Below are 18,517 nucleotides of genomic sequence, written 5' to 3'. Positions count from 1 at the left end.
TGCGTCTGCTTGCATGGTAGGCCAATAGAATCCTGCTCGCAAGGCCTTTCTGGCCAAGGAGCGTCCGCCAATGTGCTGACCGTTTATTCCTTCGTGGATTTCGCTGAGGATTGAGGCTACCTCGCTTTCCTCGACGCACCTTAGTAGAGGGATGGAAAATCCTCGGCGGTACATTTTTCCATTTAGGATTACGTATGCGCAGGCTCTTCTTTTAACCTTTGCTGCCTCCTTCTTGTCAAGTGGGAGGTTTCCGGTATTCAAAAATTCGAACACGGGTGTCATCCAGCTGTCGGCGTTGATTTCGCAAATCAGGAATACCTCGGTGGGTTTCACTATGCTTGGTTTGGATAGCGTTTCCTGAATAAGCGATTGATTTCCGCCTTTCTTTTTCTTAGTGCTTGCGAGCTTTGATAAAATATCTGCTCTTGCATTGTGTTCGCGAGGAACGTGTTTGACTTCGGTTTGTCTGAATTTGGTTAATTTTTCTTTGATCAAGTTTAAGTATTCCGTGAGTCGCTCGTCTTTTGTTTGGTACTCTCCGTTTATTTGTGATGCGACGAGTTGTGAGTCCGTGAATATCTTAATTTCCTCGGCTTCCATATCCTGAGCCAGCCTTAATCCTGCCAGGAAGGCTTCGTATTCGGCTTGGTTGTTTGTGGTTGGAAAGGCGAGTTCGAGTGAAACTTCTATGAGCGCTCCTTCACCGCTTTCGAGTATGATACCTGCACCACTCCCTTGTGGATTCGAGGATCCATCTACGAAGATGGTCCATTTGTTTTTGTCCGGGGTAGATGGTGTGGTCATCTCGGCTATGAAATCTGCTAGCACTTGGGCTTTTAAAGCCTTTCTGCTTTCGAAAAAGATTTCGAATTCGGACAACTCGAGCGACCATTTTAGCATTCGTCCTGTCATGTCCGGCCTCGCAAGGAGTTGCTTAATCGGTTGATCAGTTCGAACCACGATGGAGTGAGCTAAGAAATAGTGTCTTAGCTTCCTTGCGGCCATGACTACTGCTAAGGCCGTTTTTTCAATCTGTAAGTATCGGAGTTCTGGTCCTTGCAGAGCCTTGCTCACGAAATAAACAGGTTTTTGCCCTTGCTCGGTTTCTCTTATGAGAACGGCACTGATGGCCTCCGATGCTACGGCGAGATAAAGGTAAAGGGTTTCCCCTTCGCTGGGTCGCGTTAGGACTGGGGGTTCGGATAATGCTCGTTTTAAGTGTTGTAGCGCATCCTCGCATTCCTTTGTCCATTCGAATGCGGATTCTTTTCTAAGTAATTTGAATAAAGGTAGCGCGTGTTGAGCGGATTTTGCGACAAAACGAGATAAGGCTGTGAGCATCCCATTTAGTGATTGTATTGATTTCTTTGAGTCCGGCGTGGGAAATTCAAAGAATGCTCTGCATTTATCGGGGTTAGCTTCGATTCCTCTTTCGGTTAAGTAAAATCCGAGGAATTTCCCAGCTTTTACGCCGAACGTGCATTTTCAGGATTGAATCTCATGTTGTACTTTCTCGCTTGGTCGAATACTTTTTTCAGATGTGATGTATGATCGACTTCCTCTTCGGATTTGACGATCATATCATCCATGTAGACTTCAAGCATGTCACCGATTTCATTATTGAAGACTTTGTTCATCATCCTTTGGTATGTGGCGCCTGCGTTTTTAAGCCCGAAAGGCATTACGTTGTAATAATAATTACCGGATTCGGTCATAAACGCTGTTTTCTTTTTATCGATTTCAGCCATTTTTATTTGATTATAACCCGAGTACGCATCCATAAACGATAGTAATTTAAATCCTGATGAATTATCTACTAATTTGTCTATGTTAGGTAAAGGGTAAGCGTCTTTAGGGCAAGCCCTATTAAGATCGGTATAATCAACACACATGCGCCATTTTCCATTCGATTTCTTAACAAGTACAACATTGGATAGCCAGGTGGTATACCTAGCTTCCGAAATGAAATTTGCCTCGAGGAGGTCTTTTACAGCTTTTTCAGCAGCCTCCGCTTTTTCGGGAGACTGCTTCCTACGCCGCTGAACAACGGCACTAGCCCTAGGATCTAAAGTCAACTGGTGACAAGCGACCTCAGGGTCGATACCAGGCATCTCTGCAGCGCTCCAGGCGAACAGTTCAGCATTGTCCTTAAGGCAGGCGATCAGCTGTTTTTTGACCAAGTCGGGGAGCCCAGTTCCAATCTTGATCCCTTTGAGGGGGTCTTCGCCCAAGGGTACCAGCTCGAAATCTCCGTCCGGAATTGGACGGTAGATTTTCTTTTCAGCCTCGGAGAGGTCCTTCTGCTTCTCTTCCTGATGCTCCTTTTTTGTGAGTCGAGCATCCATGTCGACGGAACCTCCAATAGTGTTTACCCCCGTATTTTTCTTTTCAGTTTTCTTGGGGGTTGCCACGGTGCTCAGATTCTTCGCCGCGGCCTCGAAGCATCTCCTCGCAGCAGCTATGTCGCCGTTGATGGTGGCGACCTGGCCATCCAGTGTGTAGTATTTCAGCTTCAAGTGAACAGTGGACGACACAGCAAATAGCTCCGCTAAAGTAGTTCTGCCGATGATGCAGTTGTACAGGGAGGGGCAGTCGACGACCATGAATTGCGTCCTTACGGATTTCATAGCCTTTTCCTCGCCGAAGGTGACGATGAGGTCCACGTATCCCCAAGGCTTGGTAGTCGACCCGTTGAACCCCTGAAGGTCGGGTCCTACGTATGGAACCAAATTCTTCTCCGACAGTTGTAAAGTTTTGAAAAGCCCCGAGTACATTACGTCGCACGAGCTCCCCTGATCTACGAGGATGCGGTGGACGTCGAAGTTTGCCATGCGAGCCCTTACCAACAGTGGTACCTGATAGTTTGGTGAGCCCCCAGGAACTTCTGATTTGTAGAAGGCCAGCGGGTCGGAGTCTCCCTCAGGTTTGGTGACGGTGATGGGAGTCACTGAGCAAACGTTTTCCAGCTCCTCGAACTTTCTTTTTACCGATCCGAGGGTGATTTTGTTTAGCCCTCCACCTGTTATCACCAGTGCTTTTGGGAAATTTTCCCATGAGCCGTTCAGGTGGGCGTTGAAATGCCTCAGGAGCGCTCCCTCGTCTGACCCCGGGGATGGGAGTGGAATTTCAGGTGCTGAGATGGCAAGCGCCTGAGGGACGATGCCTCTGTTTTCCTGCTCGGGAACGTCAATGGCCATTGCGACCTCTTGAGGCTCCCGCCTTTGTTGTTGTTGTTGTGCTTGTTCGTCGTTCTGAACATATCTTCGGGCATAACCCTTTTGTATCAGAATCTCGATGGCATCTTTTAAGTGGACACAGTCCTCAGTGACGTGTCCATGGCTTTTATGATAGCGACAGAATTTCGTCCTATCAGTATTTGCCTTCATGGGCTGCTGTCTTGGGAAGTGGATCCCAGCCTTTTTGAAGTCCGCAGCGGAGACTTCGGCGAAAATGCGATCTCTTGACGCATTCAGTGGAGTATATGTTGTGAATTTTCCCCGAGGAGGTTTGGAATCTTTAATCCTTTCCTCCCTTTGCTTTTCGTTACCTCTTCGCGAGGTTCCAGCTTCATCTTTTTCGTGGTTCCTGGTTTTTTCTTGACCTTTAGGCCTTCTTAGATCTTTGGCCCTCTGTTTTTCCTCGTAGGCAATGTAATTCTTCGCCTTTTCGAAGAATGCATCCAGCGTTTTCGGCTCTTCGATACCGACAGCTTTAGCAAAGTCGCTGTCCGGATGTAATCCCCTATCGAGAAGATACAGCTTCATGCCCTCCTCGACCTTCACTTCTACGGCTGCTTTGTTGAACCGTTCGAGGTAGGCCCTTAGAGGCTCGTTCTCGCCTTGGATAATGGCCTCGAGGGTTGCTTCAGTTTTTGGGTGACGCCTCGAGGAAGTGAAGTGAGCCCGGAAGCGGGCGCACAGGTCCGACCAAGAGTCTACGGATCCTGGCGCCAAGCTCTTGTACCAAGCCATAGCGCCTTTCCTCAGAGTTGTGGGAAAGAGCTTACACTTGATAGAGCCTCGTACATTTCTGTACTCGAGGAGAGCTTCAAGATTTTCGATGTGCTCGTCCGGGTCTGTCGAGCCATCGTAGGTATCCATTGCCGGTGGTTTTTCGAGTCCGACCGGTAGGGGAAGTTCTCGGATCCTTCGGGAGAGGGGGCCTTGGTGACTGTCCCTCTCTTTCGGGGATCGGTTCCTTTGGCGGCGAGGAGGGTTGTCCCTTCTAGGGGAATGTCTCCTCGGCGGGGTGGAGTTTCGAGATATAGCCTCGTTTCTCCTTGGGCTCGACCTCCTTTCGCTTCTGTGGCGAGGTGGTGAGCGAGACCTGGAGTAGGTTCTGCTCCTCACAGGTGTGGGTGAACGGCGAGCCGGGCGAGCTTGCGCCGTGACCCTCGACTCAGCAATTGCGTCGATGCGACGGCTTTGTTGCTCGAGCCTTTGATTCTGCTGCTCGTATCGCTGGTTCTGCTGCAGCAGTAAGTCCGACTGGCGGTTGATTGCATTGACCAGCGCAGCCATCATTTCTTGCATGGGAACGCCCGGAGGGATAGCCACTGCCGGAGTCGCCTGTGGCGGGGTAGCCACAGGGATCTGCGGTTCTTCTGGGTTGTAGGGCTCGTAATGTGCGTCTTGCCCTCCCTGGCCATCTTCCGTTACGGAGGCGAATTGTCCGTCCAGCGGATGGTACGCCGCGTAGTCCATCGGTGATCCATGGTTCTCCGCCACGTGCTCCGGGATTTGGTGGTTGTTAACGCCAGCCATTGGTCGTGAAGAAGGTGTTTTGAAGGAAGTTTTTTAGTTTTTGGTTTGGTTAAACAGGGAAACTATGATTTCCCACAGACGGCGCCACTGATCGTGTTGATCAGAATGATGCGACTTCGCCGGCGTTTGCGGTGGTTGAGAACGTTTGAGACCCCTGTTGGAGCGGAGGGGGGTTGTGTACCTGCAGGCACTCCGACGCTCAAGTCAGTATGTGTGTAAGGTTTTCTTAGCTATAAAATGCGTACCTTGCAAATGAAGTGGAGATGCATATATATAGCCCCCAGCGCTGGGCTAAGGCCCTTGATGGCATTAATGGCCATCAAGTGGCTGCCGGAAAACGGCTTGGAGGCCTTGATGTGCAGTAAATGCTCATCATTCCGGTTTACGGCCGTTACAATACGCAAGGGTATCTGACCGTTAGGACGTGCTCGGATGGTATAAGTGTTCGGCACCCTCTGATGCTCGAGCTCGACGCTCGGCCCAGAACAGTTGGTAACGTTAATTAGGCTTTAATTCGTTGGTTGATAGTTGACAAAGTACTCGGTCCTGAAATATAAGTAAAAACAAAAAAGTTTCATCCTTATTCAGAAACTTTAAATTTTACCAAAACAAACAATTGAGTTTCCTAAATTACTCTTGTCATAATGAAAATCAGACCAACTGTCCTAGTAAATGCTACTCCTCGTTAATGGAAAAAATCAGCTTTTTTAGTGATGGAAGCTAAAAAACCATATATATTTGGGAAACTAAAGTAGTAGCGAATTATGACTAAGGGTAATTTTGTAACTTTAGGATTAAAAATGTTGTCTTTTGCATATATATTATAGGACAAAAGTATTTTTTTTTTTTTACAATTTTGAAAATTTAAAGGGTAATATCAAAAAATTTGTTTGTTTTGATTTTTGGCCTCGAAGATAAGAAAATGTACAAAACAAAAAAATGGGGGTGGCCATAGCAAACCAACACTGCATTTTTATTGGTTTTCTATTCTAAATTCCTCACTTCTCCCGGAGATTTTAGAATTCAAACTGCATTTTTATTTTTGCATTGAATTCAAACTGCATTTTATATGTTTGGATTATAGAATGATGATTTCTCTCTCGAACCCCTGCCTTTCTTTTATATCCCAAAAATCTCATTTTGTTTCTTGCGAGTTTGAAAAAATTTTGCCAACAAACTTCGGTTTTTACGAACCGAAGTATTTAAACATGGAAAAAAAATGCGGTTTATATAAACCAAAATAACATAAATTTACCCACCAAAAAGAAGAAAGATTTATATGAAAATTCATGTAGAGCTACCTGTGGTAAATTTAGCATATCTCTCTGAATATAAGTCGTATGCAAATGATTTTTAATCTAGTGTAAAGAAGACAAAATTTACTACAAGATTGACACCGGAATTGTTAAATTTCATTAAGTATAGTATGAGAAAATCTACCTACAAGTTTGAGAAAAGTTTCTGCTCTGTTTCTGTGCCAGTACCCATTATTTGGTCAAACTAAACCAATTGGATTGTTAACCCTCAAAACAAAAATTATATTTGTATTCTTGACACCCTAAGCTTTCCAACGAGTGGTCGTTTACTCAAATCGGACATTGTTTAGTATTTCAAATAAATTGTGCAAGTTGAGGGTCTAATGCAGAATTTATGCAATAAATTTAGAAAAAAATTTGGAACACAATATTTCAGTTTATATTAACCGAAATTTTTTAGCATGACAAAAAAATTATGTTCGTATAAACCGCAGTACCCCCAAAGGCAAAAACGGAAATTCAGGGGGTAGAAAAGAAGTGCAGGGGTCGGAAGAGAAAACATCTTAGGGAAAACAAAAATTCTGGAATTTTGTATATAATATTAAATTGGTGCATATCGATTGTGAGATGACTTGAATATGTGTTTATAAAGTAGTGACAAGTCTCATTTTATAAGTCGGTTTTATAGGAATGAGTTAAGACAAACTTTCAATTATAATTATAAGTCGATTTTGTAGAGATGAGTTAAGACAAACTTTCAATTCTAATATGATATCCAAAATGGATATTTGACCCAGGTCTGTGCTAGGTTAAAAAAACGATGAAAATTGTTTAAAATTCAAAACTTATCATTTATAAAACAATTTTTATTTTTTTTATATATTTTCCATTTTTAACTAGAACACTTGTGATTGTGAGATAACTTGACCCAAAACTATTTTGAAAATGACTTATGCTACTGTGGATGATTTATGACGAAGAAATTTCTATTTGTAGACGTGAAAAAGAATCAAGAAAGAAGTAGGAAATGTATTTAATTTGTCGACATTCCACATACAACACGACAGGCGGCGAAATAAGTACCATTGACTCAATGGTGAACTTGTCGTGTGGGCATTGTACTCCTACAAAAATGCTTAATTACAATAAAAATGCACTTAAGAAAGAGTACTTTCTACAAATAAATAAGTAAATAAATAAGTCCATTTAAAAGATGATCGACTTAACAGATTTTTTTCGTCCTACTCATTTTCTCGCCTTATATGAATTTACAAAAATATTCTTGTCTGATACTTAGTAGCATACCACCTTACCAATTTTGTTTTTCTTATAATGTCTGCTACTTAAGTAATGAACGATATTTTTTAAAAATTTCACATTTTTATAGCATTCGCTACTTAAATATGTAAGACACGCGAAAAATAAGTAGAGTTGAAAAAGAATATCTCCATTTAACAACCTTATTTTTGGTAAGCTTGAGGTAAGCCTTTTAACTTTTGGTAAAGAGTTCAAATCCATTAACTTGGATTGATGGGAATATTATTCCAAGCCATTTTTAAAATACATATTTTGCTAAATGCATAGAATATTTCTAAGAATCTTTTATTTTTATATTAGTCAAGTACAGAGAAAATGACAGTGAGAAAATAAAAAAGAAATCTCAACATGAGATTTTATTCCCATTTTATAAAAAATTATATTATTAGTCTCACAATCAACCCCCTATCTGAAAATAAAAACCATATAAATAAATGTGAAAATTATTTATTTTTCCAAAGTCTTTCATAAGAAAAATAATACTTTTTCCAACTTTCTCATAACCAAATATCCATTTCCCAATTCTTATTCTATGTTCTTCTTAAACTTTACACAATGAAAACAACCAAATTCATATCATCATTTTTATTCTTATTATTACTAGCCACTAAATCTTTCATAACAGAATCAAAATGTAGCAAAACTTGTGACAGAGCTTTAGCTTCATATTATCTAACAAATGATTCATCTTCAAATCTAACATATGTTTCAAAAATCATGCAATCAAACCTTGTTACAAAACCAGAAGATATTGTCAGTTACAACACAGACACAATAAAAAGCAAAGATTCTGTTCAATCTTTTACAAGAGTTAATGTTCCATTTCCTTGTGATTGCATCAATGATGAGTTTCTTGGTCACACATTTCAATACCATGTTGTTAAAGGAGATACATATTTGTCTGTTGCAAACAATAGTTATTCCAATTTAACAACTGCTGAGTTTTTGCATAGTTTCAATAGCTATGATTCAAATGATATTCCTGATACTGCAACTCTTAATGTTACTGTTAATTGTTCTTGTGGGAATAGTGATGTTTCTAAGGATTATGGTTTGTTTGTTACATACCCTCTTAGAAGTGAAGATTCTTTGCAATTGATTTCTATTAAGACTAAGATTGATGCTGAGTTGCTGCAAAAGTATAATCCTGGTGTCAATTTTAGTCAAGGTAGTGGCTTGGTTTATATTCCTGGAAAAGGTACATTCTTATTTTGCAACCATGTATGCTTGGTTTTATGATATTAATATATGATATTTTTGTACATAATATTAAATTGGTTTCATATATGCATTAAATTGACTAAAGGGTACTTAGTATTTACTCCCTCCTATACTTTTTACAAGAAACAACTCACTTTTTAGATTTATTAAGTAACAGTTATGTCTGGTCTATAATATAGACCAGATACACCAGTTATTTGATGAATCTAAAAAGTCAACTGGTTTCTTATAAAAATGATTGGAGGTAGTATTATTTTACTTTTGATTTTGTGAATTTATGGATAGAAGGCTTTTTAAAATGGACAAAACTTTGGTGCATTTTACACTTTTGTAGTTATAACAAACTTTGAGAAAGTTATGGATTTGAGGAAATCATGGGTAGTTATGAATATTTTAAGTGAAGAACATCACTAAAAGCACCTAAGGAAATGTTCAGGATCACGATTTGAGCCGTGACATCAAGGTTTTTGACGTCTCTGCAACCGCAATGTGGCCACAATTGAGGCTGCATTTGGCATCAAGGTTTTTTATGTCTCTGCGACTGCAATGTGGCCACAATTGAGCTGCATTTGATCATGATTCTCAACTATATCAATTATGATAAATTGATCGGTTAACTGCGACTTCCATATTAAAACCTTGGTTAGAAGTGAAAACTAGACTATTCAAAGTCCAGCCTGAGAAATCTTGTTTTTTTTACCTCTTAACCTTGAGCTTCCTAAATTGCTTAGTTTAGCCTTCTTGGTATGCAGAAATGCTAATGATTTCTGATGATCTTATTAGTTCTCCATTCAAAGTCTTTACATGGTAATAAATGCATTGAAGAGTATGTGTAATATATTCAACATCATAATGAAGATCTGTATGCTATGAAACATTAGCCTCACATTTTATTTTCTCTTCAATTTCCAGACCAAAATGGTAACTACGTTCCTTTTCACACAAGGTAATTTCATTTTCTCCCTTGCACATGAAGTTGAATAGTCTTTCATTCTCTAGCAACATGCTAATGTTGATATCCTTGTCTTCATTTTTCTTTTCAGCACTTCAGGTTAGTTTCAACCTTCTAAAACTACACTGAAAGTTATTTTGTCGATGATTGTCGTACCAAGTTTGATATTCGTATCAGATACGAGGTAAAGATATCCTTACAATATAGTACAAATCTACCAGCTCATATATATTATTCTCTGCATAATTAGGCCTATCAGGTAGAGTTATCGCTGGAATATCTATTGGAGCAGTAGCAGGACTATTGCTATTCGCATTTTGTATTTACCTTACATATTCCCGAAAGAAGCAAGTACGGATGCAAACTTTGCACTCAGAAGAGTCCGGCGCGATCTTCGCTCAAGTTAAGAATGGTAAATAGATGGATAGATAGGAAATGAAGATATAGTTGATTATGATGGACTATACCCTATATAGTAACTCTTATTTATCGTCTTTCTTTTAGATGAAGTCTCTGGTAATGCTACATATGGAACTTCAGATTCTGCGAGTCCTGCTAATATCATCGGCATTAGGGTGGAAAAATCAGGGGAGTTTTCATATGAAGAACTAGCCAATGCCACAAATAACTTCAATATGGCTAATAAAATCGGTCAAGGTGGTTTCGGTGAAGTTTTTTACGCAGAACTGAACGGCGAGGTTTGTAATCTGAGTTGTTAGTCTTTTACGCAGAACTGAAATGCAATTTGTTCCTTTTTATAGCTTTCATATGCTTACCATTTTTAATATTTATGTCACATAAAGAGGTTCTCTCAATCTAATTACACAGAAAGCTGCAGTAAAAAAGATGGATATGAAAGCATCAAAAGAATTTCTTGCTGAGCTTAAGGTTTTGACGCGTGTTCATCACTTGAACCTGGTAATATGTGAAACTTAATCCATAAGCTATCTAGGATAGCTTATGAAGACAGTTTATAACTTATATCAAAACTGTTCGGTTTCATTTTATCTTTTATTATAGAAATAGCTTAAATATAAGCACTTATATATGTTTATCTACTGATCATGATATATAGGTACGGTTGATTGGATATTGTGTCGAGGGATCCCTTTTCCTTGTCTATGAATACATTGATAATGGAAACTTAAGCCAACATCTACGAAGTTCAGGTAATCTAAGCACATGTCAAATATCTATGTTTGGTACTGATGCATTAATTAATGTGATTTCAATGAATGGTGACTTTATAATATAATGATCAAGTCAAAATATTTTCAGATGGAGAACCTTTGCAATGGTCTACTAGGACTAAAATTGCTCTGGATTCAGCTAGAGGTCTTGAATACATTCATGAACATACCGTGCCTACATATATTCATCGCGACATAAAGTCAGAAAATATTTTATTAGACAAAAACTTCCGTGCTAAGGTACACTTTGTTTCAATAATAGCTTTCTAGTATTTTTTTTTCTTAGGATAATTCAGAGGCCCTTTATTATTTGATTTATCAGGTTGCAGATTTTGGATTAACTAAGCTGATTGAAGCTGGAATTTCATCAGTTCCAACTGCTAATATGGCAGGCACATTTGGTTACATGCCACCAGAGTATGATATAAATTATGCTTGTCTCTTTATGTTGTAGAACCTTGTCTTTGGCGCTATTGGATTGCCTGCAGTCACAACTCTCATGCATTCACGCAGCTAGCACATTGGTGACCGTTAGGTCAAGATCAGACGATATGAATGGAAAACCTACTTGGTTTATGCACCGTACTATCTCGATCTAACGACAGCTGATGTGCTGACTGCGTGAATGCGTGATGTTGTGACTGCACCAAATCAAAAAATATGTCTTCAGCACACGAATAAATGGTGTGAAACCAATTCACTTTCCAATAACATAAATTTATTGACACTATTTTCATATCTTGTAGATATGCATATGGTAGTGTTTCTTCCAAAATAGATGTATATGCTTTTGGAGTTGTTCTATATGAACTAATTTCAGCTAAAGGAGCTATAATAATGGGTGCTGAATTAAAGGGTCTTGTAACTTTGGTGATTTTTTATTCCCTACTATCAATAATATTTTCAAATTGCAGCCTAGTTATTTTACATTAAAAATTTAAGAACTATACTATATTGTTCATTTCTAATTTTTTATATTTTTCCTGACATGTGTGACAGTTTGATGAAGTTTTTGATGGTCCAAATCCTATAGAAGGTCTTAAAAAACTGGTGGATCCTAGGCTTGGAGATAACTATTCAATTGATTCCATTTTCAAGGTATGAAATAGTATATCACAAAATATTGGACCTGGATTTGCTGCAGACGGCAAGTCCCCAGTAGGGATGACAACGGGCGCCCATGGGTGCGGGTTTGACACTTACCAAACCCACACCCGAAATCATCACCCAAACCCAAACCCAAAGAGTGTTCGGGTGGCAAAACAACACCCACGCCCACACCCATTGGGTTCGGGTTTTTTCCACCCAAACTCACAACACATTTAAAAATAATTTGCAAATTTAAGAAATTAAATTCCAACATAGATTTTGAATTAAATTACAACTAAAATTAAGGTCTTCCAAAGAAATTCAAACATAGACTTTCAAGAAATTACAACATATATTTTCAAGAAATTAAATTACAACTAAAATTTAAGGTCTTTCAAGGAAATTGAGGGAGACTATGGGGGTAATTAGGTAATTATAAAATATTTCGGGTGGGTGTATGAGTTTCAGGTGTGGGTTTGACTGATACCAAACCCACACCCATATTATCGGGTGTCACCCGAACCCAAACCCAAACCCAGTCAAATCGGATTTCACCCGTTGACTTGAGTTCGGGTTCGGGTGGGTCTCTCGGGTTTGGGTTTTTTTGCCATCCCTAGTCCCCAGTGGTCTAGACCAATTAGGCTAAATTGCATCTTTTGTTCCTTAACTTTCACAAACTTGTGATTTTGTTCCCTTAACTTTCAAAATAACACTTTTGGCCCTCTAACTTTCACAAATTTGTGATTTTGGCCCTCTGACAAAGTCATTGCACATGTGTGTTGAGTTGACCAAAATTAGTGGAGAGCCATCCTTTTGCTAAAGACACTAAAGTTAGGGGGCCAAAATTGCAAGTTTGTGAATATTAGGGGGCCAAAAATGCAATTTAATCTTTGAATCTAATCTATATAAGAAAGTTAATTGTTCTCGAAAGATCAAAACTGCAATAACTTTAGAATCTACCATGTGTCCAAAATAGGGGTATTCGATCTCTAAAATTTATGTAACTGGACAAAATGTACACTCCTTTTCAAATAAAATAATTATGTCAAAAATAAAACAAATATTTTTAGAAACATAAAAGACCTTCAAATCAGTGTGTAAATGCAATAATTCTGTTTACTTAGTAGAAATTCTGATTATTTTCAAATTAGTGTGTAAATGCAATAATTTCTTTATTAAATCTGATATCGCAAAGTGTGACTTCAAAAATTATCGGCATAACGTTACGACCCGTGCAATAGCACGGGTCAATTACCGGTTATTAAGTAAATTTTTAAAAAATTTATTTTCTAGATCGCCCGATCAAGATTGAATGGTTACTAATACAATGAATGTGTTACTGGGGGGAGAAGTTGACAGCTTCAATTTTGAAATATTGAAAAAATTTGGTAATTGTTGTGATTGAAACAATATTGACCAAAATTTGTTACTTGCAGATGGCACAAATTGCGAAAGTATGTACTGAGAGTGATCCAAAACAACGTCCAAATATGAGTTCTGTTGTAGTTGCTCTTACCACATTAACTTCAACTACTGAGGATTGGGATATTAATTCTATATATAAAAATCCAAATCTTGTAAATTTAATGTCTGGAAAGTAGGACATGGAATTTAGGATACAATTGTTACAACGAATATACCTTCATTTCATATACAAATGAACTTTACATTTTTTTATGAGCTATGGACTTTTTCTTTATTATAGAAGGATCAATAAATTAGTAAATTTTTTGGTATTGTTTTATTCACACACGTCTTTTTTTAAATTTATTTATTTAAGGAATATCCTTTTAGGAATTCTGGATTGAATTCTGTTCTGGACTGGGCCCAGAAGCCTAACGACTGAGGAATTGCAAACTGAGTCGTCAAGCAAGGCCCAATAAGAGACGGTCCGTGAGAGATCGATGACGAGCTAACGGTCGCAATACCACTGCGTATTGTAACGGCCGCTTACCGGAATGATGAGCATTTACTGCTTATCAAGGCTCTCTAGCCGTTTTCCGGGAGCACTTGATGGCCATTAACACCATCAAGGCCTTGGCCCACCGCTGGGGAACTATATATATATATAATATATATATATATATATATATGTCTCACTACCATTCACAATGTAAGCATTTTTTACACAGAGAAAACCTATACTCCACACCAAAACTGACTTGAGCGTCGAAGTGCCTGCAGATACACAACCCCTCCACTTCACCGAGGGCATCAACGGAACAACGCCGGTGAAGTCGTCTCTCTGATAGGTAAGATCAGATTCCATACAGTTACTACGCGACACAGGTAATTAACTAGACCATATGAAATGAACGGTTGAGATGTAATATGACTGAAATTTGTACCACGAAATTAAAGTCGTTGGATCTCAAATGTACCTCTGAAATTAAAAATAGCGCGTAACTACATGGTTTGACTTCCCTTAATTATAAATTATCAAATTTATTCGTGTTGGATTCTTGGGTTAAGTACATGCAATTTTCCTAATAAGAAACTATAATAATTAAGGGAATTACACACACACACATATGTATTTTAAATTGTTTTGCACAAATAAAAAATAAGTGATTAATAAAAGAATAATATAAGGGTATCATTTAAAAGTAGTTAAATGTGATCTTGAAATTTAAAATTAAAAAAGTTCAAAAATGTCAAAGAATTTTATACGGAAACCCACTAGTATAGTTGAAGTTGAAATTGTGTTCCCACTTCCCATTGAAATGCTTAACTAGTTTTTTGAAAGTCAATGGGAAAGAGGATGTGATGCTATGTTGCCCGGGTGCGGGTACGGTACCGGTATCCGATACCGGTACCGGTACGGGGTACGTCATTTTTATAAAAACTAAGGTACGGGTACGCCCCTATAATTTTTTAAAAAAATATAATTATATATATCAAATAATATAGTTATATTGTTAAAACAAATAATTAAACATAAAAAATATCACAACACACTTTAAATGTAATTTAAATTGTTCGAAACATCAAAATATGAAATTAAAAACCAATTAGCTCAAAAAGAGTCAATTATTTCCCTCTTCATCATCACTAAAATGAGTGACCTCTAGTTAGGTTCACCGCGAGAAAGACTAGCAATTTCAAGAATATCAACTATATATTAAATAAATCTCATTCATCTCTACGAATATCCCACATTTTTGTTGCACCTTCATTATAAGTATTAATATTTCTCTTTCTTGAGAGAAGACGAAGATTGGTATGAATAAAAACTAGATCTTCATCTCTCTTTGAATTTAGTCTATTCATTTTCAACGAATGAGTGAATAATTCCGGCGGCTACTTTGTTATTGTTTTTTAGCAATAATTGCTACTTTATATTATAAACAAATAAAAAACGTAAATCTTCCTATAAAAAAAACTAATAATAAAAGAAAAATGAGAAAAAAATCGTGTTTTTTTGAATTGGTGTACCACGCGAGTACCACAAGTGTACCACGCGTGTACCCGTTGCAAAAAACAAAACAAAAAAATAGGTACGGCGTTGATGCGTACCGGGGGAGTACCATACGCGTACCGGTACCCGGTACGTATCCGGTACCGGTACTCGGTCTAAAATGGAGTACCCATGCAACATAGATGTGATGTCAGTCCCTTTCAACGCCATCATGGCAAGTTGACAATATGAATATCCACCAAAAATTGATTGGAGTAATAGACATCCCAACATAGGAATTATCTGCTAAATTGACATTAAGAATTAAATAGAGAGAACAAAAATTAATAATAAATACTGTTGGATATGCCTTGAAATCTCAGTTACAAGAAGTCAGAAAAATCTTTGTTGAATCTTTTTGCATCTTTGATGTTTTGAAGTTTTTTTTTTTTTGGGAAAAAAAAAAAAATTTCTTGGAAGATATTCTGACTTGGATTTGTTTTATTTTAAAACAGATTTGTTACTAATTTTTTGGCATATATTTTTCTATAAATAGGGAGTGCTTTATTCATAGAAAAATTGAGAGAGAGAGAAAGAGAGTAGAGATGTAGAGGCAAGGATTAAAGTTTGCCACCACACAAGGGCTAGGGTTTTAGAGAGGAAAAAGAGTTTTCTCTTGGTACAACTCTAGGGTGGGTGAACTATCTTTGTGGTACACCTTGGGAATCACTTATCAAATTGAGTCTCTTGGCCACGGGAAGAGATTTGGGTTTTGGGTAGAATTAAAATTAATTCTTGTAACTCAATTGGGAATTTCTTTGTAAAGTTACTCGTTTGATATAGTGGAACGGAGGGGCTGCTCTCTCCCCCAGACTAGGTCATTATTGGACCGAACTGGGTAAACAAATATTGTGTTCTTTCTTCTCCTTTATCTTTTTTTATCGGTTGTTATTATTATTGCTTATTCCGCTTAATTATTGGTTGCTGTTCTATTGCTCCACACATCAAGTTATTCATTGGTGTGATTTTAAGACGAATTCACAACAATTGGCGCCCACCGTGGGGCAATCGGAATAATTTGAAGTGAGCACCATGGTTTCTAAGTGGGATATCGAGGGACTTTCCGAAAGCAATTTGGAATTGTGGAAAGTGAAGATGGAAGCAATTTTAATGTTCGGGATGATGGGTAAAACATGGAGTGTTGTTATCCGGTGCCTCGAAGATAAAAAGGTTAATGGAGATCACGAAGAAGGTCGGCCTGGAGAGGCGGTGGTAATAATACTCGACATCAGCCTGGAGAGGCGGTGCTAAGAATACTCGGGTTACTTCTGAAACAACAACTTTATTATTATGTAGAGGTGCTAGTGGAAGTTGAGAACCGGTGGAGTATTTGGGTCATGGACGTTGGATGCTCCTTTCACATGTGTTCAAAGAATGAATACTTTGAGACTCTAGAGTTAGTTCAAGGTGGAGTCGTTTATCTTGAAGACGGAAAGCTTGAAGGTTCAAGGTATGAGTTCAGTTTGTCTTACGAAGTTTGACAATCATTAGTTTTTTTACACGATGTGAGGTATGTTCCTAAACTTAGATGCAAAGATAGTTGGTCATGCATCTATAACTAGCGGTGATTCTCATAATGTGGTTGAGTTGTGGGACTTCGGGTGGACCTGTTAGTGACATGAGTTTAGTTGGACTAGTGAACAAGGTTTACTAGGTGTTGAACTGAACTGGAATTGTTGGAGACTAACAATAGCTTGAAGTATGTTTCAGAGGAATTGAAGAGGTCTTGCGTGTTACAAGGTGGAAATCATGGTGGGTATACTTTGGTGGAAACTCAGTTTGAGGTGGAGTCTTCCAATAGTGGTAGACAGTCAACATTAGCTCTTGGCTATCTAATCGTAGATATGGAGGGAGAGTGGTATTGTTGAACCAAAGGGGATGACCATGGAGACCTTGTGGATTATGTTTCAATTGTGGCTGAAGAAGTGCAAGACCTTGAGAGGATCTTCAGGGAGGCAATTGAAAGCAACAGGTGATCAGACTTGGTAACTTGTGAGACTGCTGGAGGTAGTTGGATACAAGGAGAGTTTGATGTTGCAGCTTGTGGAACCACCTAAAATTCCAAGGTTGGTTTGGAGCCAAGCAAAACTTCGAAAGTACGGAAGGCATTCCGGGGTCGAAGAGTGGTGAAGGCTTGTAGGGCTATCGCAAAATCCCATGGATAGTCGGAGGCAAGCGATTCTTCAGGAGGACGGAAAAGGCACAATCCGGGGGCTGAAGAGGGATGGTGGAGCTTGTTGAGCTATCTAAAACGCCGATGATAGTGGGGAACAAGCGTTTCTTCAGGGAGGTACGAAGTTGACCACTTCGGAGTCTGAAGAGGGTGCGGTGAATCTTGTGGGGCTACCTAAAATCCTATGGTAGTGGGATGCAAGATCTTCATGAGAGCGGAAGGCATTCCGAGGATGAAGAGGGAGGTACAATCCGGTGATCTTGAATAGAAGATTCAAGATGGAGAGAGCAGCACGGTGGTTGATGGGATCACCATCGATTTGAAGGCAAGGTGGAGAATTGTTGGATATGCCTTGAAATCTCAGTTACAAGAAGTCAGAAAAATCTTTGTTGAATCTTTTTGCATCTTTGATGTTTTGAAGTTTTTTTTTTTTTGGGAAAAAAAAAAAATTTTCTTGGAAGATATTCTGACTTGGATTTGTTTTATTTTAAAACAGATTTGTTACTAATTTTTTGGCATATATTTTTCTATAAATAGGGAGTGCTTTATTCATAGAAAAATTGAGAGAGAGAGAGAGAAAGAGAGTAGAGATGTAGAGGCAAGGATTAAAGTTTGCCACCACACAAGGGCTAGGGTTTTAGAGAGGAAAAAGAGTTTTCTCTTGGTACAACTCTAGGGTGGGTGAACTATCTTTGTGGTACACCTTGGGAATCACTTATCAAATTGAGTCTCTTGACCACGGGAAGAGATTTGGGTTTTGGGTAGAATTAGGATTAATTCTTGTAACTCAATTGGGAATTTCTTTGTAAAGTTACTCGTTTGATATAATGGAACGGAGGGGCTGCTCTCTCCCCCAGACTAGGTCATTATTGGACCGAACTGGGTAAACAAATATTGTGTTCTTTCTTCTCCTTTATCTTTTTTTATCGGTTGTTATTATTATTGCTTATTCCGCTTAATTATTGGTTGCTGTTCTATTGCTCCACACATCAAGTTATTCATTGGTGTGATTTTAAGACGAATTCACAACAAATACTAAATAGTTAAATAAACAAACTAATTTGATAGATTAATGAATCATAGATTTGTTTTGTCTTTT

The 18,517-nt window shown here is 38.6% G+C and overlaps 1 protein-coding gene across 1 annotated transcript; it reads left to right on the top strand.

Annotated features, from left to right (window-relative positions):
- The first annotated feature begins 7,809 nt into the window (after positions 1–7,809).
- On the top strand, positions 7,810–13,459 carry LOC123881528 (lysM domain receptor-like kinase 3). The gene is made up of 12 exons (XM_045930235.1): positions 7,810–8,534; positions 9,470–9,503; positions 9,601–9,608; positions 9,760–9,921; positions 10,014–10,207; positions 10,338–10,427; positions 10,585–10,678; positions 10,788–10,939; positions 11,022–11,116; positions 11,446–11,569; positions 11,699–11,797; positions 13,225–13,459. The coding sequence occupies exons 1-12, from the start codon at positions 7,892–7,894 to the stop codon at positions 13,387–13,389; spliced, it is 1,860 nt and encodes a 619-aa protein (XP_045786191.1). The 5' UTR covers positions 7,810–7,891; the 3' UTR covers positions 13,390–13,459.
- The last annotated feature ends 5,058 nt before the right edge of the window (positions 13,460–18,517 follow it).

The sequence above is a fragment of the Trifolium pratense genome, linkage group LG4 (genome assembly GCF_020283565.1).
Source record: "Trifolium pratense cultivar HEN17-A07 linkage group LG4, ARS_RC_1.1, whole genome shotgun sequence".
NCBI lineage: Eukaryota > Viridiplantae > Streptophyta > Magnoliopsida > Fabales > Fabaceae > Trifolium > Trifolium pratense.
The sequence above is the reverse complement of the archived record's forward strand: the minus strand, read 5'-3'. Positions and strand labels throughout refer to the sequence as shown.

What these genes read in the sequence shown, in the direction of transcription:
- LOC123881528 (XM_045930235.1), top strand. Translation starts at nt 7,892, where the DNA reads ATGAAAACAACCAAATTCATATCATCATTTTTATTCTTATTATTACTA. An exon ending in GGTTTATATTCCTGGAAAAG is followed by an intron (nt 8,535 to 9,469) that starts GTACATTCTTAT and finishes TTCAATTTCCAG; the next exon opens with ACCAAAATGGTAACTACGTT. An exon ending in CAATTGATTCCATTTTCAAG is followed by an intron (nt 11,798 to 13,224) that starts GTATGAAATAGT and finishes TGTTACTTGCAG; the next exon opens with ATGGCACAAATTGCGAAAGT.